The sequence below is a fragment of the Saccopteryx bilineata genome, chromosome 9, assembly GCF_036850765.1.
Source record: "Saccopteryx bilineata isolate mSacBil1 chromosome 9, mSacBil1_pri_phased_curated, whole genome shotgun sequence".
Lineage (NCBI taxonomy): Eukaryota > Metazoa > Chordata > Mammalia > Chiroptera > Emballonuridae > Saccopteryx > Saccopteryx bilineata.
In genome coordinates, this window is record NC_089498.1 from 61,170,763 (window position 1) to 61,195,811 (window position 25,049).

Sequence of the window (25,049 nt, forward strand, 5' to 3'; positions counted from 1 at the left end):
CTCTGACCACAGCAGTAACTTCAATGTGTTTGACTACTGCCCATGATTTAACAGCTAGAATTACATTTTCATTTTTGATGGTCACCGAGAAAACTACAGACAAAAATGCAAAAAATTCCCTACCACCTGCTTTCTGTTTCTATTCTAAATAGAAGTTAGAATATCTGCACAAAATTAAAAGTATAATTTCAGAAAACTTGCTATTACTTTATGATTACTCTGGTTTTATTAACAGGCTTATTGCAAATAATTGGATATATGCAGTTTTGAAACTTAAAAGAATATAATTTTAGCATACTTGTAGCATTTTTTCCATCTCTGGTAACCCATTTTTTTAATAACATGAAGCTTTGAGAAATTAAAGAATTTGGATTTTCCACACGTATTTGATTGATTTCATCCACTGAAAAATTCAGTTCCCTTGCCAGTTCTGTAGAAAAGAAAAAGAGTTACTAAGATTCTGTATTCTACTTTTATCACATACATTTTATAAAAGTAACTGCCACAGGAAAAAAAAAGGAAAATTTTATAGCATAACCTAAGTACAGCATTGGGCATTAATCTTTATATACTTGACTTTACAGAATAGTACTGACCATATACAGGCTGTAATTTAACTCTTATTTAGTTACAATTAGATTCCATTTAAGATTCTATATACTGCTCACAAAAATGAGAGATATTTTACCACTTCACAGTCATTTTGAAATATCTCCTAATTTTTAAGAGCGGTATAGATTATTGATCTGTACAAAGAAGATATTGCTGGATTCTTTTAATTCAGCCAAATGATTCTTTCAGTTTGAGCAAACTTCATACAAGAAATGCAGGGATACGCGGTTCATAAATCTCTGGCACAAGAGATGCTGATTGTGTGTTCCTTCGGCAGTCTTCATGAAGTACTCCTTTACTCACATAATGTTCTACTCTGTGTGCCTTCAAGTTTCATGAACTCCACTTTGGAGATTAAATGATGACTCCAGGTCAGATTATCTTGTCTATGATGATACTTGTATGCTGTCACTTGTATAAAAAATAATTGGGAGATAGCTTTCTGTCCATCTAGATGTATATATTCAATCTTGTTAATGCAGAATGTCTTTGGAAAGATACATATGAGTAGTAGTGGCTGATTCGGTAGAGGAATATGTAGGAGTCAAAGATGAGAAGACTAAGTTTTCACTGTGTGTGTGTGTGTGTGTATTTTTTTTTTTTCCTCTGAAGCTGGAAACGGGGAGAGACAGTCAGACAGACTCCCGCATGCGCCCGACCGGGATCCACCAGCACGCCCACCAGGAGCGAAGCTCTGCCCACCAGGGGGCCAGGTTCTGCCCCTCCCCGGGCATCGCTCTGCCGCAACCAGAGCCACTCGAGCGCCTGGGGCAGAGGCCAAGGAGCCATCCCCAGCGCCTGGGCCATCTTTGCTCCAATGGAGCCTTGGCTGCGGGAGGGGAAGAGAGAGACAGAGAAGAAGGGGGGGGGGGAGAGAAGCAAATGGGCGCTTCTCCTATGTGCCCTGGCCGGGAATCGAACCCGAGTCCCCCACATGCCAGGCTGACACTCTACCGCTGAGCCAACCGGCCAGGGCCTTCACTGTATATTTTTTGTACAATTAAAAAAAAGTATCAGGTATGTAGTACCTTAAATAATTATAAAAAAATGGGAAAAATACCCTTCCATGGAAAAGAAAGTGGTCAAGATAATATTGAATGTAAAAAATATATATATACTTTTGATTAAATAAAAAAAAATAGCCAATGTAAAAAAAGTATATTTCTGATGCAGGATAGAATCTTGATCAATTCCTTTTTCGTGGCTCAAAAAAGTTCATACACTTTGATCAAGTGATTTTACTTCCAGAAAGCTATCATGACAATACAAAGGGTCGCACACAATGATTTACATACATGTTCACTGTAGGCTTGTACTACTGAAAAATTAAAAATCCAGGTTTTGAACAAAAGAAGAGTTAATATAATGCAGTGATTTGCGAACTGTTTTGATCAGGGCCTATAGTAAGAAATACATTGTATATCATGGTGTTGATATAAATGAAACCAGATCTTTATGGAGTAAAACCAGGCTTAATACATGTAATACACAGATGTCTTCTTTTCCATTCTATTTCATTTAAATACAAAACCAAAGCATAAATTGATTTCATGACTCACTAGTGACACAGTTTGAACAACATCATTTAAAAAAATTTTTGTTGGTGGTTATTTAGCCATTAAAACTAAGACCAGAGAACATTTAATTTGTAGAAATTATGTAATTACAAATAGAAAAGCAGAAAATTGCATAGTATATATAACATTTAAGAAGCTTTTTATAAAAAAATCAAAGCATATTAAGATTACAGTGATTCTGATGAACAAATTTAAATTTTGTTCTTCTAAATGCTAATTTTCCTAACAATCTTGGTTGAACATACAGGAATTTGAATTTAAAAAGTTAAATTTTTTTTTAGTTCTTCATATCTGTGTTTTAAGAGACACAACTTACTTCCCCAAAAGCCCTCATATCCAAACTGTATCCTTTGTTTAGAAACTCATGAAAGCAAAGACTACTGTCACTAAGAACTTTACCATTATGTCAGACTATTTTATGTCACATCTCCAAAAATTGACTTTGAGAAACTGAGAACCGAATTTGCCTATGGAAAATAATCTAATACATGGTTATAGGCATATACAATACTGCAAAATCAACATGGTTCCAGTATATTTTCAGATTACAATGTCCAATGTTAAAACAAATACTATTTTAAATCTTATGTTAGCAAATATTTATATACAAAAATTGCTACTAACTCTCAACAACCTGCAAGTGGTTATTCAAACCATCTGTATTTTTAAGCTCCACTGGGCTTCTGGATATTAGCAGTGTGTCTAAGAACAAGGGCTGGGGGGAGGAGAGAGGAGGGTGTAATATGTAGTCGGAGGAGGACCTTGTTTGTCATTATCAAGTTTCATATTCTCCCTTTTAACAGCATAGATCATTGTTTCCCTGCGTCTAGAATATATGTTACTGATGGTTGCAATATGACATTAGATATGACAATAAAAATTTAAAACTATTGTTTTAAAAATTTTAAACTATTGTTTTTAGGCTGTGCATTAAAAAAAAATGCAACCTACAAAGCTTAAAAGATCTCTGATTCAGCCCTGGCCGGTTGGCTCAGCGGTAGAGCGTCGGCCTAGCATGCGGAGGACCTGGGTTCGATTCCCGGCCAGGGCACACAGGAGAAGCGCCCATTTGCTTCTCCACCCCTCCGCCACGCTTTCCTCTCTGTCTCTCTCTTCCCCTCCTGCAGCCAAGGCTCCATTGGAGCAAAGATGGCCCAGGCGCTGGAGATGGCTCTGTGGCCTCTGCCTCAGGCGCTAGAGTGGCTCTGGTCGCAACATGGCAACGCTCAGGATGGGCAGAGCGTCGCCCCTGGTGGGCGTGCCGGGTGGATCCCGGTCAGGCGCATGCGGGAGTCTGTTTGTCTCTCCCTGTTTCCAGCTTCAGAAAAATGAAAAAAAAAAAAAAAAGATCTCTGATTCATGTGAGATAGCATTTTGCGGGCTCAATTAATATCAAAACTCCAAAGCAGGATTATCCAATTGGCACAGAATCTTAGCTTCATCTTTAATAAAGCAAAATCAAGCCAAATATTCCTTTTCTACATACTGATCATAAATAATTTTATTCATTTCATAGAACCTAACTACTTTTGTATATTGAATAGGTTTATTTGGCTATTCCATTTTAAACAATTTTAATTCAAAATTTAAACTTTCATTCCTTTATTTTCTTATATAATTATTGAAAATGATCCTTTTCCATTATCAGTGTGATAGATTTCCTTTAAAGTAAATTTTTGAGCATAAAACTGAGTCCACTTAAAACTATCAGCTAAATAAACATAGAGATAATATATGCATGTCATAAAAATTGTCAAGATGACTCATGAATGATTAAAATTTGTTAAACCTAGGCATGGATTAATTAAACTGTTGCCTAACAGAGCTGCTCTAAGAACATAAACTGTGTTTAAAATCTTTGAGTTACCTAAAAGTCATAGGTCTTAGCTCTGTTTTCTTTTTTTAGGCCACAAAATATATTTCCTTTTAGACAAAAGGTTATCTTATATTACCAGAAATGACATTGTTAAGAAAGTGCTTAAATTCAAGGTAAAATAAGATTTAAATTTCCATTTTTTAGTAAACACTCATAGCAAAACTTTGAAAAACACAATATACATATACTATCAGTAATTATCTCTGGGTAGATAGAATTATCGGTGATAAAAATATTCATCATTCCTTGCCTGTTGGTTTTTTTCTTTTGTTTTTTTCTTTCAATAATGAACCCCTGTGAATAGGATGAAGAAATTAAGAAACGATGTATCATTCAGGAATATACACACTTACCCGTCCAACTAAGTCCCAAGTGATCAGCTACTATTGCCATCCTGATGTCTGTCCGCTCACATGGACTCTGTGGACCTACGATTTACAATTTCTTAATTAAAATAATCATCAAGAAAAAGACGATAATGGAAAATTGCTTTTAGCAGTACTCAGATTTTACAGAGAAACTAATGTTAACACTGTACACTTAAATGTGTCCTAATTCCATCCCTTACATGAACACTTCTCTTTTCACATGACTCATTTGCTTTTCACCTGCATCAGGCCAAACGTCAGACTACATGGATGCTCAATGTGATGGAATTTGAACATGCTGACGAGCTAGCTACTTTACAGCAGTTACAGAAGTGTCGTGTTGGTGAAAACACCATGATGGGATTTCAACATCAGTGCTATTACTTTGACAGAATCATATCCATTAGCACATTAAAAAAAAAAAAAAAGTTGGCTGTCATGAATGACACCAATATCTTCAGCATGCTTCCCTAGCTGTCTACTGTGTAGTTTGGTTAAAAAGGAAGGAAGAGGAGTATATAAACAGCACACACAGATGACAATGACAGAATGAGAAACTACGGGTAAGTCACTCCACAGGCAATCACGACAGTTCATGCACTAGGGTCTACGAGTTGGAAAGTGTTTACAAACTATGGTCGTTCTCCAGGATGTGAGCAAAGAGAGCTCGAGAGACCTGACTGCCTTCATTCTCACCAGTCCGCCTACTGCTCCTTCTCTCACTGCCGGCCTTTTCACTCTTTGATTTTAAAGGCGCTGCCTCTGTTTTCTTATCTCTAGCAGACTTCGTTGTAACTGAAGGCTGGCCACCCCGGGAACTCTCGGACAACGACGTGTTTCTTGAGGTACTGTCTTCCTCATCGGACAACTCGGACTGCATCTTTTTTTCTTCTTCAGAGAGGCGGTCCACAAGCTTTAAGGTCTCACCACTAATTCCCTTAAAATATTCAATGGAATGTTTACATACTTCCTTAAGCTGACTTTTCCTGACTTTAACTGTGGTGTTGGTGTTGGTGGTAGTGGTAGTGGTGGTGGTGGTGGTGGTGGTGGTGGTGGCATTTGTGGTGGTGACACAGGTGGATCTTACCTTTACTGGCAACTTGGATGGAAGCTGTTTGGCCTTGTCTTTCTCTGGCTGCCCTTGCTTGTGTGGGGTGCATGCTTTCCTAAATGCAACTATGTTATTATCCCTGTATGTGTTTTTCACTGGAATTCTGGACCTTACGTCTCTACCTGAGGAAGTGGGGAGGGTTTTGGTTTTCTCAGATTGGCTAACTTGTTTTGTTTTACTCACTTTAATGTTTGGCATATGATTTGGCAGGAAGACATCTTTTGATGAAGTGGCCTTTATGGGAAGTTTGGATTTTCGCCTAATCCCTAGCGATTCCTTTGTCTTTTGCTGCTCTCCACGAACTTTCTGCTTATCTCTCATACAGTGTCCCTGTGGCACCCCTATCTTTTTTCCTGATGAGCTTCTCACTGGATTAGCTTTCTCTGTGGTATAAGTGGGTGCGGAATGTTCTGTCAGCACTATGTTACTTGTAGTGTTATCTGTCTGTATAGTGGAAGAATCCAAATTGTTGTTGTTATTAAAGTTATCTTTCTGAAAATCATGTTTTTCTTGGGGCCTAGCACCCAGGTAGCTATCGACTGAATTTGAAAGCACTGTTATGGTTTCATTTTCTAATCCCTGACAACTGGTCACCGAAGCTTCTATCTTATCTGTGACTTCTCCAGGGCCTTCTTTCTTCAGGGTCATGGTGGACGCAGAAATTCCCATTTTTATAGGCGTACGCAACTTGGGGTCAACTTTCAAGGTGTTAGTGGCTGCTGCTGACTTTTCCAAGGAGCCACTACTGGATGAGCCTTCCTGACCCTCTCCACTGGTCGGGATGCTGGGGTTAGGTTCGACTGGAGGTGCATCTACATTGCTCTCTAGATTGGTTTCTACGGTGGTGTCCCCTGACTGTGGCTGTGTTGTGCCAGTGACCATACTTTTATCCCCTTCCCCCTGGTCCCCTGACTTCCCTTCAGAAGTATGCTCACCAATCTGGAAAAATTGGAGCCTCTCTTCCACAAAATCCCTCTTGCTCATGTCAATTGCACCACTGCGAGTCATCTCAAACATTTTTCCTTCGTGAAATGGGAAGGGGTTAGGCTCACTAGTTGGGGTACTTTCATCGGTTGGCGTTCTGGCCGGCGTTGTATCAGGGGTTGTTGCAGGAGAGCGGTCTTCCACAGCCAGACCAAATGGTTTAGTGTCATCTTCCCGTGATTTACTGTCAAAAACCTCATCATCCCCTCGGTTATTAGACCAAGGGTCAAAATCTAGACCTTTGGTAGCTACTGTTTTAAAAGGAGTGGCAAATTCTTCATCTACTTTGTAACTGAAATAAGTATCAGGAAACACAGATCTGTCAGGATGTCTGCCTTCTAGTGTGAAAAACTGGGCTCCTGACTTCTGATCAGTCTTATCAGGAGTCTTTTCTGATGGAGAACTTTTAGGAGGTGGCTTATCTTCATCGGGTCCCACCCTCCCCTCCTCCTCAATAACTTCAAGTTTACTTTGGCTAAAGGAGCGATCAGCGGGCTTCAGAATGCCCTCTGTGTTCCAGACATCTTTCTTAATTTCCATGGTTTGACTTGGGAGTTTAGAATCACTCTCTGTCAAACCATCATCTTCATCTTGCAGGTCGTAGCCATCTAGAGAGTCAATCTCTGTGGCATCAGTATCATGAGAAAACTCAGCTGTGGTAGCAATGGAACACTCTGTAACGGACTGGTCATTGTTCCCATTCTGGGCGGTTTCATTCTGAGGCGACTCAAGGCCAAATTCATGATCTTTCCCAGATCCATTAGTTTCAGATTCATTCTGGTTGAAAGCCTTTTCAGTAGAACCTCTGGATTTTGTCATTTCTTTTGGTTCGCTGTCTGCTTCCTTTAATTTGAAGGTGTATTTTTTAACTGGAACGGGTTGATAAATAGATTCGTCATCACTCGAGTCGCTGACATCGGCCCCAGGAGGAACTGGTGATGGCGGCTGTACTCTGATAACTGGTTCGGCCAGCTGGTACCTGTCGTGCTCATCTTGCAGACTAACTTCAATCATGCCGACCTCTCTTTCAGGGAGATAATGATTTTTATCTGACTCAATCTGGTCTGCGTCCAGTGGCGGAGGAGGGGGAAACTCAATATAGGCAACTCTGTTAGTTTTGGGTCTTTGGTGAGAGTCTTTGCTCACATTGTTAGGCGTCCCGTGTGCGCCTGTTGCCTCCTCCACTATAGTCTGCTTTAAGGAGGATGACTTGGCCTGCTCCTCCTCCTCAGATTCCTCAGAAACCTCAGGAATGGGGCTGGGTTTGCCTGGTATATAAGCTATGAGTGAGTCTGGGGTCTTAGATGTAAATTCATAACTCACTTCCTCGGAACTGGGTGTTTCTGGGGTTAAAGGGCTTTTTCCGGAGCTGTCTAGAAAGGAGACTTGCTCTAGGGTGTCATCTTCAGGACTGCCTTGGGGAGAAGGAGGTTGCTTTTGCTGTCTAGCTGTATAAAAGGTCCCCCTGGTCTCTTGTACCGTCTTACATTCCTGACTTATGATTTTTTTTACGCTTCCTTGTTGTATCTCCCTTTCATATTGCTTCCCCACCTGCACAAAACTGACATAAACGGGCAGAGTTTTTATCTCTTTCCCTCCCTCTTTCTGGGCTAGGGGAGTAACTTTCTCCAGCCCATCAGTGGGACTGTGGTCGAAGCCTTCACTAGAGGGAGACTCTTTTCCTGGGCTAAAGTCTAGAGAATCCGGAGATTTGGTGGGGGAGGTCTCAGTTTCCTCGAGAGGCGGGCATAAGCCTACGTAACTCTGATGTTTGGAAACTTTGCTGATTTCGGAATAGGTCACTTTTTCATCTTCTAGAGAATTAAAGTGCTGTGTCTCAACTGTCTCTTTATTCAGACTAGACTGGGGTAACTTTGGGGCTAGTTCGTGTTTTGGAAATGGCAGCTGCTCACAGACACCTTCAGGACTACGAGAAGGCGGCAGTCTCCTCTCGTCAGCGACTCTGATTGGGATGTGGGACGCAGCGGGGCCTTCGCTCCTCCTGGACGGCTGACTGAGGGGCCCACCGGCTTGGTCCCCTTCTTTCACAACATATTCCCTGTACAGGACTTTTTTGGAGGGAGATTTAACAGTCATTTCCTTAATTTCTGAGAGAGAGCCATTGGTTAACAATTTGTGTTCTCTCTCAGTCACAGACAAAAATTCACTCCTTGGATCAACAATTTTACCCTCAGGGTGACCAATGTGATTCTCTCTTACATCGTGAACAAGTACATGCGAAAGTTTCTCTTTCTGTGACTTGTGAGTGGCTCCAGAACATTCCCATGTTCTAAAGACCGTTTTGTCCCATGGTCCCTTAGTTGCTAAATCTGAGGCTACAGGACAGGCCAAGTCTTTAGCCTGTTGCTCGGAAAAATAGCCAGGCATTGCCTTACTTGACATTTCAGTCCTCTGTGTTTCCACATTGTCAGAGCCAGAACCATTTACAACAATTTCATCGCTTTGCTCATGCGCGTGTTTAGCTTTTAATACCACATCTTTCTGCATAGACACGCTTTCATTTGAGAGTTCTATGGCCTTCTGCTGTTTTTCTCTAGCAAACATGTGGTAGACAGGTAGCTTGCTCTCCTGGACTTTTTTAACTGGGATTCTGGATGGGCCATCTGGCTTTCTGTCCTCTTGAGACATGTCCTTATTTTTGGCCTGTGTGCCTTGTTCAAATTTTAATCTAATGGAACTGAGTTTAGATTGTTTGAGCTGAAACCCCGCCTGGGGCCCTTCAGGTGCTTTGCTCTGTGAAATGCTTCCTTTGGCTTCCTCAGTGGATTTGCTGTTCTCAGGCTGTTGGGAAAGAACCTTCTTCTCTGGGCTACTGGGCAGACTGGACGTTTTCCGCTCGTCAGTTCTGGGGAAGCCTTGTCCATCACGGCCACGCTGCCTTGCCTTAATCCACTCGTCATTGGATGCCAACAGTTCTGTCAGCAGGACTTTCTCTGGGCTGCTACTGGTCGAGCTTTGAGAAGAGTATTCTTTGCCATTTCTAGGGCATGCCTTTTTCTCTGGGGACTGTAGTTCATCATTTAGTTTTTCGGTTTTGTCACGAAAAAACTGTGACACTTCAGTCAGTTTTTCTTCAGCCTCCTTCACAGTTCTGTCCACCCTATCTTCATATATCAACTTCTCTCTACCTCTGTCTAATCTGTCCTCAGTAAAGCGCATCCACACGGCATGCTTCGGACTACTAACATCGCCCGAATAGTGCAACACCGTCACTTTATCAAAATGCTCATCTTTAGACACTTTACCTACACCATTTTCAGACACATCTTTACAGATTTTGGAGAGCATTTCTTTTTTGGGGGCAGTGACTACTTTTTCTCTGGATCGCTTATCAGACCCCTGTAACTCTGAGCTAGGGGGTCCTGCATGGTCTGTAACCGACTCCTCAGTATCAGAATGAGACACATCTAGCTTTTCTGACAGAAGCATTTTCTCAGCAAACCTGTAAGACTCCCCTCTTAGTTCTGACAACTCATCGTCATGGTATTCTATTGAGTGTTGACTCAAAAGCTTCAATGTTTTATAGGAGTCATCAGAAATGAGTTGAGCAGAACTAGGGCGACTATCTTCTTCTTGGGACACAGGAGTGTTTACTCTGGAAGACTCCAGATAAGAAGGCAATGACTCTTCAGCAGTAAGTTCTTCTTCTTCTGGCTGGCCCTGTTCCTCTGAACAAGGACAAGCATCGTGTTTTTCTGGCAGAAAATCTTTTAGGTTAATATCTCCCCGGGATAAGTCTTTCTGATATACATACATTTCCTTTTCGGGATGCTTTTTGGTTTCTCTAATAATGACTTCAGTGGGCTCAGCTTGGTTACCTTTTTCGATGTGGACTTCTATTATACGCTCCAGTTTGGGTTTCATTTGGTTGTCCTTCTCAGCATGGTAGGCTGCGGTGTCAGCAGCAGACTTGTGAACCTCTGGGGACACTGCCGACTTATGTTCAAACAGACCTGCCAGTTCTTTGGAAGGGTCCCGCCCAGACTGAAAGGCCTTCATGATGTCGTGGACGGACATAGTTTCTTCAATTCTTTCAGAGGCACCTTCACCGCCTGGTGGAGAATGATAAACCATCCTGGTCGTTGTGGTTATGTGAGTTTCTTCTTTAACACGCATGCCTTTGCTCAAAACGCGACTGTGGTCCTCTTCTTCACCATTGGCTTTCATTTGAAATGCTTTCACTTTTTCTTTAATACTAGAAGTGGTGGGCTTTGGTTCTAATTCCATAAACGTGGGTGGAGGTTTGGGTGACACAGGTTCTTCTGGCTGGGACTGGGGAGCATCCCCAGCGGAGGGCTCATAACTCCTGATAACATGAACCACTTCAGTTCTTGTTTCTGTAATGACAGGAGGGATGGGGACCTCGTGGAAAAGTGGTTTAGGACCAGTGCTTTCAGCGCTTTGTGGGGCTGAAGGTGTTTTTTCACTTCTTGTTTCAAAGCCACTGTCAGACAAGGGACTTTTATCCTGGTCATGTTGAGAAAAGTCATCTGGAGACTCTAAAATTGTATCTGTTCCAAAAAAAGAATCAGCCATTTTACATAATTCTTTCTCCGATGTGGAAGGCCTCATGGCGGCTGGAGGCATTTTGAGTTTGTGTTCCTGCAAAGCAATTGCTGGTTTTAAAATTCTTTTCTGTCTCTCTTCACCATCCTTCTTTGCATCCTCGAACTTATACTTTAGGTTGGTCAATGAGCTACTCCCAATATCATTTGTTAGGTAATCAATAACTTTGGTCAAGTTATAATCCTTTTCGGCGGTGGCCTTGGCTTTCACCTGCACTCTCTCTGGCCGAGTTGGAGAAGAGCTCATGGCAGCTTGCTGTCTTGCTTCTCTTATTTCTTCTGAACTAAATTCTATCCAGTCATCTTCAGGAGAGTGTCCTTTGTCACTCTTTGGTGATTTGGGTGGTCCTTTATTATCTGCACATACATCTTTTTTAAGGATTTCACTAACTTTCACTAAGTCTTCCTTTACTTTCTCAACAATTTTGAAAGGTTCTTCATCATCAATTCTCCCTTCTTTGGGGAGTTCAGGGTGGAATGGCTTCTCCTCAGGCACATCTGTTTGCAGTATTGCAGTCATCCGCATGAGGTCCTCTTTCATTTCGGCCACGTCTTTTAATATCTCCTGACTGGAAGATAAAGAAGATGGTGTAGACAGCTTAAGGGCAGAGGGTGTGAGGAACAGAGACGACTTAACTGGAGATGAAGTTCGACTGAAATGGGGCTGGGGTCGTGTCTCCGTAGTCAATGTTTTAATGGGGGACAGCAAGGCTGCTGCTGACTTTGCAAGTGAATTAGAGTCTGGAAGTTTCTTTAATGCTGGTTCTGGCAAAACATTGACTACAGAGTAGACTGGCACTGTTATTACTGATGAAGTTACAGATGAGGTAGTTGCAGATACTGATGGCCCAAGGGATGTGTAGAGTGCACTTGCGGAAGGAGTTCTTAGAGACTGGAAAGCTGATGGCGCCGAAGAAATGTATGGCCTGAGTGGGGAAAATGGCATTGTCGTCGTGGTAGAAAACACCTTCTCAGCTGTGTCTGCAGCTGCATTGACCACAGAGCTCACAGAGTTTGTAGCTGTAGAAATTTTTTCCTGTAATGTGGCAGTGGCTTTGCATCCATTAATTAAAGTTGAAGATGATGGATATTTCAGAGGGGAAACAGACCCATTGACTAATGCTACCTCTGCATGTCCAGGCATCTGTTTCATGGGTGATGAGAGAGAAGAGGCCATTGAAACTTTAGCTGATGAAATGATATCAACTGCTGATTTAGCTGGAGATACCACTGACTTTAAAGGCGAAGATATTAGTGGTGCTGCTGATGTAATAATTGACTTAAATGGCAAACTTGAGGAATACATATTAATGTTTGATTTAGGGGAGGCAGGAGGTGTCATAGTAATTGATGACCTCTCCAAAAGAGACCCTGCTGTAGTCACTGGAGAGGTTCGAGAGGAAAACGTAGAATTGGATGCCAGCCCCTTTAAAGGCGAGGCCTCTGTGACTGTGGGAGCTCTAACCAGGGTGCCAGAGGAAACTTGGATATTGTATGGAGATTGTGACACCACTGTTTTTATTGGTGAAGAAATTGTCCGAAAGGATCTAATTGGAGATGCCACGTCACTAATGGATTTAACTGAAGATGTAGTTGATGCGCCTAATGTGGACTTGATTGGAGAAGGAGTCGAAACAGACCAAATTGATTTTAACGGAGAAGCTGATGGTGTATTGGAGGAAGAACTTGATAAGGAAGTGAAGCCTGACTTGGCTGGCCCGGGCACCGTGATCGGAGCTGTTGTCCAGGACTGGTATGGTCTTGTAGAAAAGAATGGCTTGTATGAGTAAGAGGTGGGGAGGGATCTTGTTGCTCCTGCACTCCGTTCAACTGTTTCTTAAATTTTAAAATGAAATCAAACACAAAAATCAACGAAAATGGTTGAGAAACAGAGAGACCAGAGAAAAAAATTGGTCAGTAAACTTTGAAATATTACAAAAGCAAGTACAATTGTTTGCATGATTTTGAATGGAAGAGGCAAAAAGAACAATAAAAGGAAAAAAATTTCTATAGACATAACTAATCCGAAGTTAAAAAAGAAACGAACTAAATAAAAAACAAAGCAATGTGAAATGAAAGACAAAAAAGCATCTTGCAACCAAATAGGCCAACAATGAAAAAATAGAAAACACGAGGAAAGAATTAATGAAAAAAAACAAACAAACCACAATGGAAAACGGTTCCCTTACTTCCTATTGACTTTCTTATGTGCTGGATTTGAAATATCAGCAGCCATTCTGTTTTGCCTGTATAAGTACATGTTAGTTTTGTGCAACCATAAAACACTCATTTTAGTAATTTCTAATGTTCCCTTGTCTTGAACCTTTTGGTGATACGGATTGCACCTACTAAGCACCATATCAACGTGTGTAGCTATACATTAAAAATCTAAAAGTCTTTTTTGAGAAAACCACTCAAGCTTATTTCATGCAGAATCCAAAGTAACTTTTTAAGTGACAGGCAACTGATGTGCAAACTGTGAAGCCACTGGATTTTAGATCTGCATCTTCCATGCACAATTCGGTTATGCTTCACACCCATAAAAAGCCAATAAGAGCAAGAAATTTTCTGAGTCAGAATTTTAAAAGAAAAAAAAGAAAATAAAAGGAATGTTTGCATTTCTTTTCCATGCGGTATATTCCTTTTGATGAAGAAAAAGAAAATTGTAATATGAAATGATTTTAAAATGCATGTGTACACACACACACACACAAAGGGGGAAAAAAACCAAAAGTATGTTTCATGGTTACCATAGCAAGCAAAGCAACAAAATGTTTTATCATGCACAATATATCATGGCAAACAAGCCAATGAAGTAATACATTTTTTATGCCATAGTATGCACACCATATAAACTTTAAAAATACTTTCACAAGATCATTTAGAAAGAAGAGTACAGTTTTTCCATGAGATGTGAAGTCTTGGTACCTTTTGAGACATTAGGAAAATATTTAAGGCTGCATATAAAAAGTATACCTGCAATGAAATGTATTCATGTCTGGTGTCGTCTTCTTTATGGATAAAACTACACAGTTTATCTGATTTTTTGTAAAATCTGTTATACTTTTCATTCTCAAAAGGTATCAAAGGGAAAATCTAAAAAGCACATTCATATTTCACCCCATATTGAAATATCTACAGTGGGATAGTATTTTTTTGGTATATATATTTATCAGGGGCAAAAGTAACAATTCTGTTGCCTTCCCAGAATAACCACAGGACTCATGGCTACGCCAAACCTGGGAGCAGCCAGATGACAGAGCTACCACTAGGAAAGATGGCTTTACTACCAGCATTCTTCTGGCAATGGGACAAGAAACAGACAGATGAGATAAGCACACTTGCTGGAGGAGAGAACACATACTTGGTCCTCTCTACGTCTATAACTCTAACAGACCGACCGAGCTGGTCACAGATTTGGAATGCTTGCCAAGGGCTAACTAATGTTTAGGTCACAGTGGAGTGCAGTCTTGCTTTCCGAAAGCACTGACTCAGAATAAGAGTCAAATGCAAAGAGGACATGGGGCTCTGCTTCGTCTTTCACGTTCTTCTTCACGCTGTGCTCGTGCCATTGCTACAATCCACTCCTGGGCAGAGCAGCTGCTCCCACAGGGTGAAGGTTTTCATTCCTGGTGTACATTTAATTTCAAACATTCAGAACTTATCCTTTTCTAGGCTTACATATTATCTAAGGAAAAGCAGAAGAACTAAGGAAAGATTTACCCATTTATTACCCCTCGTAGCTATGATTCTCAATATTATATTGCTTAACTCTCTTAGAAACACCAGATTGCAAATGGAAGGGTTTTTTTTTCAGTGACTTGGGCTGTCCAGTATCTCAAGAGACTTTATCTTTGTAATTACCAGAAACTAGTTAACCATCTCTCCTTTACCACTTAAGCCTGGCTCCATCAAACAAAGAAGTCTTCTGGACCACGTCTGTGGTTTTATACCAGGCACAAAGCTGCCAACTTACTGACTGTTTACGTTTTATACTTTAATGACATGTATTTCGTACTCCCTTTTTAACAAAAGGAATTTCTGGATGCCAGGCACCGAATTATACTTGAATTCCTTTGCGGGGGAGAGGGGTTTAGAAAGGACAGGATGGTGGAGAAAAGATGAGTTCACTTGGAGTTCTGACACCAACTCGGGGCCGTGACACCTCATTCGTTTTCCCTTAGCTCTTCCTCTGCCCTGCCATTCCTCTGTTCACCACCCTCTGCTCTCTTTCATAAAAGGGAGAAAAGTACCTTCTTTCTTCTATCAGAAGACAAGCTACACACACCTTAATTGACACTAACCAAAAAGCAGCAACACTTTCAAAAATGGAAATACTTCAATTGACTTAGAATATACCTGACCTTGCAACTCGTATTTCCCTGAAACAAATATCTTAGGGAACAGAATCAGATGGGATCTCGCCCGCCCAGGGCATCTTGGGCTTAAAATAGCTGGTCCATGGAGCCTGTCCAAGGTTCCCTTGGATTCGCAACCAGTTACTGAGTGAAGGTCTTAACTTGGGGGCAAAACAGATTGAAAAACCATCTAGTTATACATTCACCACCCACCTTTCCTGCTCTGTTGCATAATGGGAGTTACGGTCATTTCAGCCTTTACGATTTGGGGAGGATTTAGACATTTAAGCTAGAGGGAAAACTGAGATCTGAAAGAGCATTCATGAGTATGGTAGAGCTTCATTTCTCTTAGGCTCTGATGTTTTGTGTCTGAATATAAATGCTTCTTTAGGACTCAAGGAGCTAGACTCCAGAAGTTATGCTAAGACCGTCGGAGTTAAGCGGTAGTCTCTGTCGGCACATTTTATATGATGTATCAGCCCACAGAAACAAGAGCTCAGGAAAGGTGGGAAAATCAAAGCTGTGGCTCTTACTGATCAATTTTCCATTTTCCCTGAACTCAAGTCATTGTGAGTAATGGAAAATAGCTAGAAATGATTCACTAATTCGAAAATGATTTTTTATATAAATCTTTCTCTAATGGTAAAAGTGGCACCCCTACATCAATCAAACACAGCGAGGGGGTTATCTTAAGGGCTGCAGTGATCACCAGAGGTGCTAACCATAAGGATGACAGAGGAGACGGGAGAGGGCGACCTACAGAGAGAGAAAGTGAATGAATATGACTGGGTGAGCCTGTACCTCGATACTTGCGAAGCAGTTAACAATGAACCACCACAATCACTGAGAGAAAGAAAGAGTCTAAACAGTCTGGTGAAGACCAGCCTTAGAACGTATTCAATAAAGGGCAGAGACACACAGAAGAAAAAAAAAAAAGAAATCAGTAAACAAGTGCTACCTTCAGAATGTAGGAAAATAGAATTCTTCCAAAGCGGGCAGAAAAGGATTGAGGGCGAAGATGTACTGACCTACTTATATTAAGAAAAGTGAGATGATAACTAAAGTTACTTCATCATCCTTTCTATCATCATCCCACATACACCACAGTGTGCATCTTCTCTTTTGAGTATACATTTAAAGCAACATTGGTTCATTATCTCCTAGCATAGTTAACAATCAAAGTAAAATCAAGGTTTTTAAAGATGAGTAATAGATGATTCTAAGCGAGAAAAGAAAATGGTTAATGGCTTTTAAACTGTTTTTGAAGCCATGATCTAGGGGTGTTTGTGCCTTGTACCTTCAATTATGTATAATATATTACTTAGATTTCACAATAAAGTTTTCTTGCAGGCAATTTTTCTTTTGCCATTGCTTTTTCAAATGACGCCAAAGTTCAGGCTGTATAGAAAAAATGGTCTCTCCTTATAAAAATTGACATAGATTAGTAAATGTGTTAGAACACTCACTCATTCCAGGCTCAGTCAGGTAGCTGTAGCGCTTACGTAAAGCTAAAGACGCGAAGCTCTGTCGTCTTTCTGCTTTCTCAGTCTGAAAAAGAAAACGGAAAGACTATGTATGTCCAACGGTCCTCGCGACATTTTCATAGTTTAGAAGCATTTTGTAGGTTGCTATGTTCATATCTTGTTTATCTTTATTTTTCTTCTTGTGGCATTTTCTCATAAAAACGTGCCTCTACAACCCCACCCCAATGTCTCAAACAAATAACCAGTATTTAGCAAGTATGTGAGCACAACACAGCAGACTACAGGGAACTACAAATAAAAGACGAGAGTTACAGAGACTTCTGAGGCTGAACAATTTTCCCACATTCGTTTGTACTGAGGGCACACATATCACGATGTACACTCATTCTATGTGAGTACACACCAGGAAAAAAGGCACACAAAGTGTATTATTCTGATGACTGCTGTTGTTTCTGGGTATTAATAGGCATTAAGTACAGGAGATTAAAAACAGATTAATGGTTTTAATAGGAATAATGTTACTGAGTCTTAAGGCTGCTGATTTTGTTATTACTGAGGTGTGAGTTTTAAAAAATCCAATTTTCATCTACCTTGGAGAAATACTGGGAGATAACTTATAAGAAAAAATTCATTTAAAGATTAATTGAACAATCAAATCCTTAAACCAATGGCCAACATAAATTTATTTAAATAGAATACAAAATATTTATCAATAGCCATTGGGCACATATTTTACATAATGCAAAACATACATTTTATATTATGTAAAACATGTATAATAAAATTTCACATATTACCCATAATCTTGATTTAAAAGTTATAACACAGGTGATACTAGGTGGACAAAGAGTGAACCATTCTTTAAGAAAAATATATATCCTCTACTCAAGCCAAAAAAGTACGTTCCCCACACTTCAGCCCTCTGCAACTTCTTTTCTATAGATTCAATTTCTATTCTATCTCTGATAGAGTAAAAGCAGAAGTGTTCATATTACCTCATCATCTTGATCTGACTCTGTCTCCTTTTGGTTCCAAGATGCATTGCAGAGACAAGGAATATTATAATGGACAGCAGAAAAGAGTATCAGGATATGAAAAGGACTCAGTAGGGAGCACAAAATGCAAGCTGATTTCGAAGGCAAAGCAAATCAAAAGAAGCCAACAAAATGTATCAGGAGCAGTCCATTCATGGCAAATTAATGTGTGATGTTTTCTGAAAGCATAAAAATCTAAGAACTACCAGCAGAAGCAGAAGCAGTAAACAGAGAACTCCATCATACAAACCATAAGAATTTGACACCACAGTAACAAGACTTAGTCAATCTACACAAAGACACAAATAGAACTTGACTTTCAAGAGCTTGAATCATGTTACAAAGCATTCCTTAATTGCATACCAAGAGCCCACTTCTTCAAGATTAGGGCAAGTTACACGAATTTTAAAAGATACCTTTTTATGAGCTGGCAGAGTGATGTTTAAGTTGCAGACAGCCGTCTGAGGCAGTCCTTTTGTCGTCTTTGGTTCTTTCAGAAAAGACAGACGACCACAGGGCTCTTGGCTGGTGTCTCTAATCTAGAAGAGTTTGTGGAGTTGACAGTTAGAGAAAGAGACTGTTCTGAGGATTCCTGTCCTTCTAAGAGTAAAAGTTAATAGTAAAGGGAAAAGATGCTGATAACAATTACACGTCAACTGAGGCGGTCACATTTAAACTCAGCAAGGTTTAAGAATGCCTATTCCTTAAACACTAGATTGTTGTGTCTACTTGTCTTATCACAACAATCCATTGTATAGTTGGGGTTACATATGCATTTTCTTCCTGTATAATAATTTCTCTCCAAAAGTAAGTTGTTTTTTTTTTTTGTTTGTTTGTTTTTTTCCTAGAAGCTGGAAACGGGGAGAGATAGCCAGACAGACTCCTGCATGCGCCCGACCAGGATCCACCCGGCACGCCCACCAGGGGTGACGCTCTGCCCACCAGGGGGAGATGCTCTGCCCCTCCGGGGCGTCGGAAGGCCAAGGAGCCATCCCCAGCGCCCGGGCCATCTTTGCTCCAATGGAGCCTTGGCTGCGGGAGGGGAAGAGAGAGACAGAGAGAAAGGAGGGGGGGTGTGGAGAAGCAAATGGGCGCCTCTCCTGTGTGCCCTGGCCAGGAATCGAACCCGGGTCCCCCGCACACCAGGCCGACGCTCTACCGCTGAGCCAACCGGCCAGGGCCTCAAAACGTAAGTTTTAGTAACAATAATAACAGCAAATATAATGACAGTAAAATGACTGTCATTACAGGGCCTTCTGGTCTCTGAGGCGAAAGGTGATCTCTCTAGAATGTCCCCAGGCTCCATCAGAAATGAATACTGAAGTTTGATTTCATCCATTATTTGATTACTGAGCATCAACCAGATAGGATACATTTCATTATACTAGATCTTTTGTCTTACAAACATGAGCTTAAACATAAACGATGATTTAGTTTTTTAAAAAATAGACTTTTTAAACTAATTACAAAACTTTCCTAGCCAGAATGTACACTCAGGCAGAACGAAGATAAAATCTGATCTTGTTCCTATGACTTCAAGTTTGCTGGGATATTTCAAACTGAATAAATCATCAGAAAATTTACAGAGTCTCTGCTAGAGACGATTTACCTTGATGGAAAATGGCAGTCTATTTTCTTTGAAAGAATAAAAGTTAAAAACAAGTTGCTGTCCTCCTTTGGTAAGTGGAGTCAGATTTCCATAACAATCTACATAAATCGGTTTTCCTTCCAGAACCTTTTAGAGTAAAAGAAATACATAACTTAATGTTACTTTTAGTTAAAAGAATTCTGAGATTTTAAGTCCCATAACATTAAAAGAATGACATGTTTCGATGTCACATTTGTCTCCTTATTAGGAAATTACTTCTATGGTTCCATTTGCCACAAAAAAAACCCTCTTTTGGCTCACAATTCAATAATGTGATTGGTAACCGTATTGTGGACACGTACAAGACAGAATCATTCAGAATTATTTATTTCCATGCTAGCAACTTGAAACATGTTTGAGAAAGTATTTGGCATCACTTATTCAATAGACTTTGAAAGGGTTTTCTTTCTTTTGGATATTTATATGATGACTGGGTTTGACAAAAGAAAATCATGGTAATGTGTATAGACAGTGACCATGAAAATAAGAAAACTCAAGTAGCTACAGGAAAATGGAAACCATGACTTAGATTCGTTAGTACTACATTTTAATCAACTAAGATAACCTCACAAACAGTTAAAATCACTTAAGAATGAAATATCAGATTTTAAAACAAAAACAAAAATCAATTAATACACTTAATATTTATAGTTAGTACTATTGTCTCAAACTAAACCCCTGTATCTAGGGAATATAATTGAATAAATTTGTTCTGAACAAAGTACCTCAATATCTTTGCTTCTTGCAACTTCCTCAAAATTCTCTTGCTGCTCTAAAGTTTTGTCCACTTTGTCATCTGTCATGCAGAAACATCGCAGGGAGGATTCTACAGGATCATTCATTTTGGCAAAAACAACAAACTTGGCCATATATGGGACACATATTAATTCTCTGTATAGTTGCGTGGCTAACCCCACAGTTTCTAAAACTTGATGGCAGTCTGCAAGCCAAAATCTGATAAAAAAAACAAAACCAAATCAAACCAAACACAAAGCATAAGTATGAAAATGAAGTGATTTAAATACCAAATCTTAAAAAAAAAAACCCTCACCATTAAAAAAATTAGATTACAAAGGAAACTAAACCAAAACATTAACTTGTTCATCTAAACAAACAGCAAGGATGTTTACTCTGTTTATCAAACACAGAAAAATGCTAAGAATTTTTTTCTCTACGATAAAATTCTCATTCCCTTCTAACACAGACCCATGATAAGCCTTTCTTTCTATTCCTGTTTAAGAGTTTTTAATATACTACTTTACCACTGAAAGGAACAAGAATTTTATGGGAGGAAACTCCTATCAGTATTTATGAAGTTAAGTTGCTAAGAAATTTTACTGGAAGAACTATGTCTAGCATCCTATAGCTTCCTATGAGAACTGGATTAAATGACTCATCCCAGTGAATTTTAAATTTCTGAGTTAGATCCAACTTCACCATCAAAACTGTAAAAAAAAAATAACCCTACTGGTATTCAGCACAATAATTTTTACTTTCCAATAGGTAATAAAACTAATTCCTCAATGCTTTTAGGAATCCTTTACTTCCATACCTGGCTGAAACATTGGTTGTAAAAGAGACACAATCCTTTATAAATGTCAAAGGCGTAGTTCCTGTGATGTCTTCCCACTGAGCAGGTGAGGTGCCTCCTATAGGAACAAAAGCAGATGAGGGTGACTTTATGAGGAGAGATGCTCCTTGTAACATTTATATCATTATCCCAGTTTTTCCAAATGGCCAGTAACTTGCAAAACTTCAACACTTTCAATTAATGACATGTACAAAAGGTAGTTTTCCTATCTACTCTCTCTTTTTTTTTTTTTTTTAAATATTCTTTTTTTTGTTTTTGTTTTTTTTTTTTTTTTAATTTTTTTATTTATTCATTTTAGAGAGGAGAGAGAGAGACAGAGAGGGAGAGAGAGAGAGACAGAGAGAGAAGGTGGGGAGGAGCTGGAAGCATCAACTCCCATATGTGCCTTGGCCAGGCAAGCCCAGGGTTTTGAACCGGCGACCTCAGCATTTCCAGGTTGATGCTTTATCCACTGCGCCACCACAGGTCAGGCCTCTACTCTCTTTTTTAATTTTATTGACTTATAGTGATCTCCTTGTAAGATATTAGATTTTTTTAAAGAATGACTTTTTTTTAGTCTGGATACTAATAAATGGCTTAAATTGAGGTAACCAGTTTATAAGTGGATTCTATAAGGGCAATTTTTAAGTGCCAAGATTTGTCATTTCATTTAGACAATTATTTGATTTTTTAATTTTTAAAAAGGCAATAACTATCAAGGAAGTTAAGAAGTACCCCATTTTTACTGCTGGAATCATTTAATTTTCCAGGGTAAAAGGGTGAACCAGCTATCAAAGTTACTTTAAAAAACAAAATTAACAAAAGCCTAGCCTATCTTAATCTTGGACTTTCAGTTAAAAATCACATTCAGTTGATCAAATGATGAATTGAGGTCTGGATTCCAGGTGCTGCTCATAAAATGTGTTCTCTCCAAAGTCTATCTACTTTCCTATAGTAAAGGGAGTTGCTGGGTCCACCACCTCTCTTTAGGTCAGTGGGAGATTACCTAAATGCTCCAGCAGATTCAATATCTCAATCATCTTAAAATGTTGCTATTATTACTATTTATTTATTTATTTATTTATTTTTGTGGCAGAGACAGAGAGAGTCAGAGAGAGGGACACATAAGGACAGACAGACAGGAAGGGAGAGACATGGAAAACATCAATTCTTCATTGCGGTTCCTTAGTTGTTCATTGATTTCTCATATGTGCCTTGTCCGTGGGGCTACAGCAGACTGAGTGACCCCTTGCTCAAGCCAGCGACCTTGGACTCAAGCTGGTGAGCCTTGCTCAAACCAGATGAGCCTGTGCTCAAGTGGTAACCTCAGGGTCTCGAACCTGGGTCCTCTGCATCCCAGTTCGAGGCTCTATCCACTGCGCCACCAGCTGGTCAGGCTTAAAACATTGCTATTGTTAACATTAAGTTTAATAGTAGAAAAAATGTTAATGAATTTTAGATGATATATGATATTAACATCTTAAAGATGATTAAGGGATAATAGAAAAGAGGTGATGGACAGATAAAAAGGTTTTACTCTTTCTTTTCCCTAACCTTAGAATGTTGGCAAGGATGTTTAAAAGGCTTTATGTTTTCCTACAGAAGCACTGCAACTGCTAGCTAGTATGAACAGCAAGTACAGCAGCCATGTTACCAGACCTGTAATGCTACAGAGAAGGCGCAGATTGGGTGTGGCGTCCCCCTTGTACCCGTTCGATACTCCTTCTCCTGAGGGCGGGGGCACAGGAATGGTCATTGTGATAGGTTTATGGAATTTCCTTCTTCTTGGTTCCACAGTGACAATTGGGCTAAATGTTGCTTTGTTTCCAAGGATCTTTTTCACAATTTCATCTGGAACAGGCTGAGCCTAGAGACAGAGAAAGGACCTTAAATGAAAGGGGACATTTTTTTATCTCATTGAAAAGTTGACTTTTTTTTTTCTTCTAAAAGTTGACTTTTTAAGTGAAGAGGAAAAAAACACACACAACCAATAAATATCTTTTCTCCTTATCCTTTCTCACTATTTCAAGAAGGTGTTAAAAAACAACAACAAAAACAAACAAAAAAAAAACCCTGAACAACCTAACACTGTATCAGGAACCAGTCAGCCTGAGTACTTCCCCAATGTGACAGACAGCATGGGCTTGTGTGACAGAAAATCCAGTATCACAGCAGAGAAGCATCCTTGTCTAATCCAAAGCACAGGACAGCAAATACTGCGTCCAATATATTTTAAACCTATGTAGGACATTCAGTAAAACATTACAAAGGCAGCTTGCACATATGTAAAAATTGAGATTTTCAGAAAAAGCATTTGTGATTTCAAATGATTCCAATTCTGGCCTACTATGCTTAACTTGTTCCTTTTGGTCTTTTTGCTCTTTGGTAAATATTCAATATGGAAGACAGTTGAAGGGAATTTTAAATAATTGTAACACATGATGGTCTCTTTAGCTAGGTATTTATTAAAAAACCCAGTTCCTTAGGCATGAGAGGCAAGCCCCACAAAAAGACCATGAACTTGCAGTTAATATATTAAACACTATATTAACTAACAATGCAAATCAAATTATTGCAGGTTATTTTCATTATTCAGTTAAAAAAATACTGGTTAAGTTCTGGTTCAGTCTAACTGAAATGAATAAATACAGGAAAGACCATCCTTATCCAGATTTTCAGTCAGCTTTCCAAACTAAAACAAGTTCCAACTGGTTTAGCTAACACCCAGCATTTATAAGTTACTTAACCCAGAATTTGAAAGACTGCAAATTTCATTATAATTTCTTTTTATGACATAGCATATTATAAACCAAATCAAATATGGGTTGTTTCTTTAATGGTATTTGCCCTTTGGTGCCTCTATTGTTCCACAGACTGAGACCAATAACCTATGGTTTAAAAAAAAAAGATCTCTCATCAGAAACCAGGTAATACTTTTATACAGAAAATCCCTAAAAGTGTATCTTCTTAAATAAGCCACTAATCTAACTTTTAATTAATGCTTTTCATTTGAAACGTTTAATAATTCCCCCAAATGGTCTAATGCTTTAATGAGCAATATCGACATGAGTTATGACAACTCTTTCTACAGTAGAACAGGCTCGCGTGGCAGCCATATGAACCAAGGAAAAGAACTCCTTGTGAACGTTACCTGGAGGCCCACTCGAATTCTTTTGGTTAAAGCCCCCTCTGGGAAAGAAGCTTGGACGAGGGGCACTGTGGTGCTGCTCAGAATTCCACCTTCAGGACCAATCTGGTTGCTTTCCTGCTTAATCCGGGAAACGACTGCAAAGTACTGGGGGAAATCCTTGGTGATAATCCTGCAGATCCGCTTTTTCCCTAACTCTTCTGGGCTATCAAGCTCTGAAAAGACAAAGGAATGGAAAAGCCATGAGAATAAGCCTGTTTATTAATAATAATACCTTGAGACAAACTGCTGTGTAATTTTGATAGTTAACATTACTTATATTTATTTAATAGTCTAAACAGTATTTTTTTTTTACAATAAAGAGAAAACTACAGTCACCTTGAAAGAATATCAAGCTTTGCAAAAATATGATAAAGCTATTTATATACAGTATTTGTAGAAAAAGATTTCTACTGAAGAGGAACAAAAATCTTCAAAACCTGGTATTTTGCCATATATGGGCAAATTTCTACTCTTCAAAAAGGGACACTTCAGTCATGATTATTTACATAATCTTCCCTCAAGCTGCCAAAGGTAAGAATGAGTCAGAAAAAAGCAGGGCTCCACAAGAAAGTGAGTAAGGACTTAAGTATGTCTGCAAGGCTCTAGAACTTTATTTGAAAACCTCTTTACAATATATTCAAATTATCCAAA

At 39.5% G+C, this 25,049-nt stretch overlaps 1 protein-coding gene across 24 annotated transcripts in view; it reads right to left on the reverse strand.

The window, feature by feature from the left end:
• Nucleotides 1–25,049, reverse strand: part of ANK3 (ankyrin 3) — a 745,841-nt gene that overhangs the window by 39,918 nt on the left and 680,874 nt on the right. For 19 of the 24 annotated variants that reach the window (XM_066242002.1, XM_066242003.1, XM_066242004.1 and 16 more), the window contains 11 exons: nt 24,360–24,571; nt 22,868–23,075; nt 21,191–21,287; nt 20,364–20,592; nt 19,600–19,725; nt 18,407–18,529; nt 17,952–17,978; nt 16,939–17,020; nt 5,130–12,950; nt 4,419–4,493; nt 299–430 (listed from right to left, as the gene is read on the reverse strand). In XM_066242002.1, coding sequence (XP_066098099.1) covers nt 299–430; nt 4,419–4,493; nt 5,130–12,950; nt 16,939–17,020; nt 17,952–17,978; nt 18,407–18,529; nt 19,600–19,725; nt 20,364–20,592; nt 21,191–21,287; nt 22,868–23,075; nt 24,360–24,571 — 9,132 coding nt within the window. The remainder of the gene's footprint in view (nt 1–298; nt 431–4,418; nt 4,494–5,129; nt 12,951–16,938; nt 17,021–17,951; nt 17,979–18,406; nt 18,530–19,599; nt 19,726–20,363; nt 20,593–21,190; nt 21,288–22,867; nt 23,076–24,359; nt 24,572–25,049) is intronic. The other 5 variants (XM_066242022.1, XM_066242021.1, XM_066242026.1 and 2 more) reach the window with 3 other exon arrangements.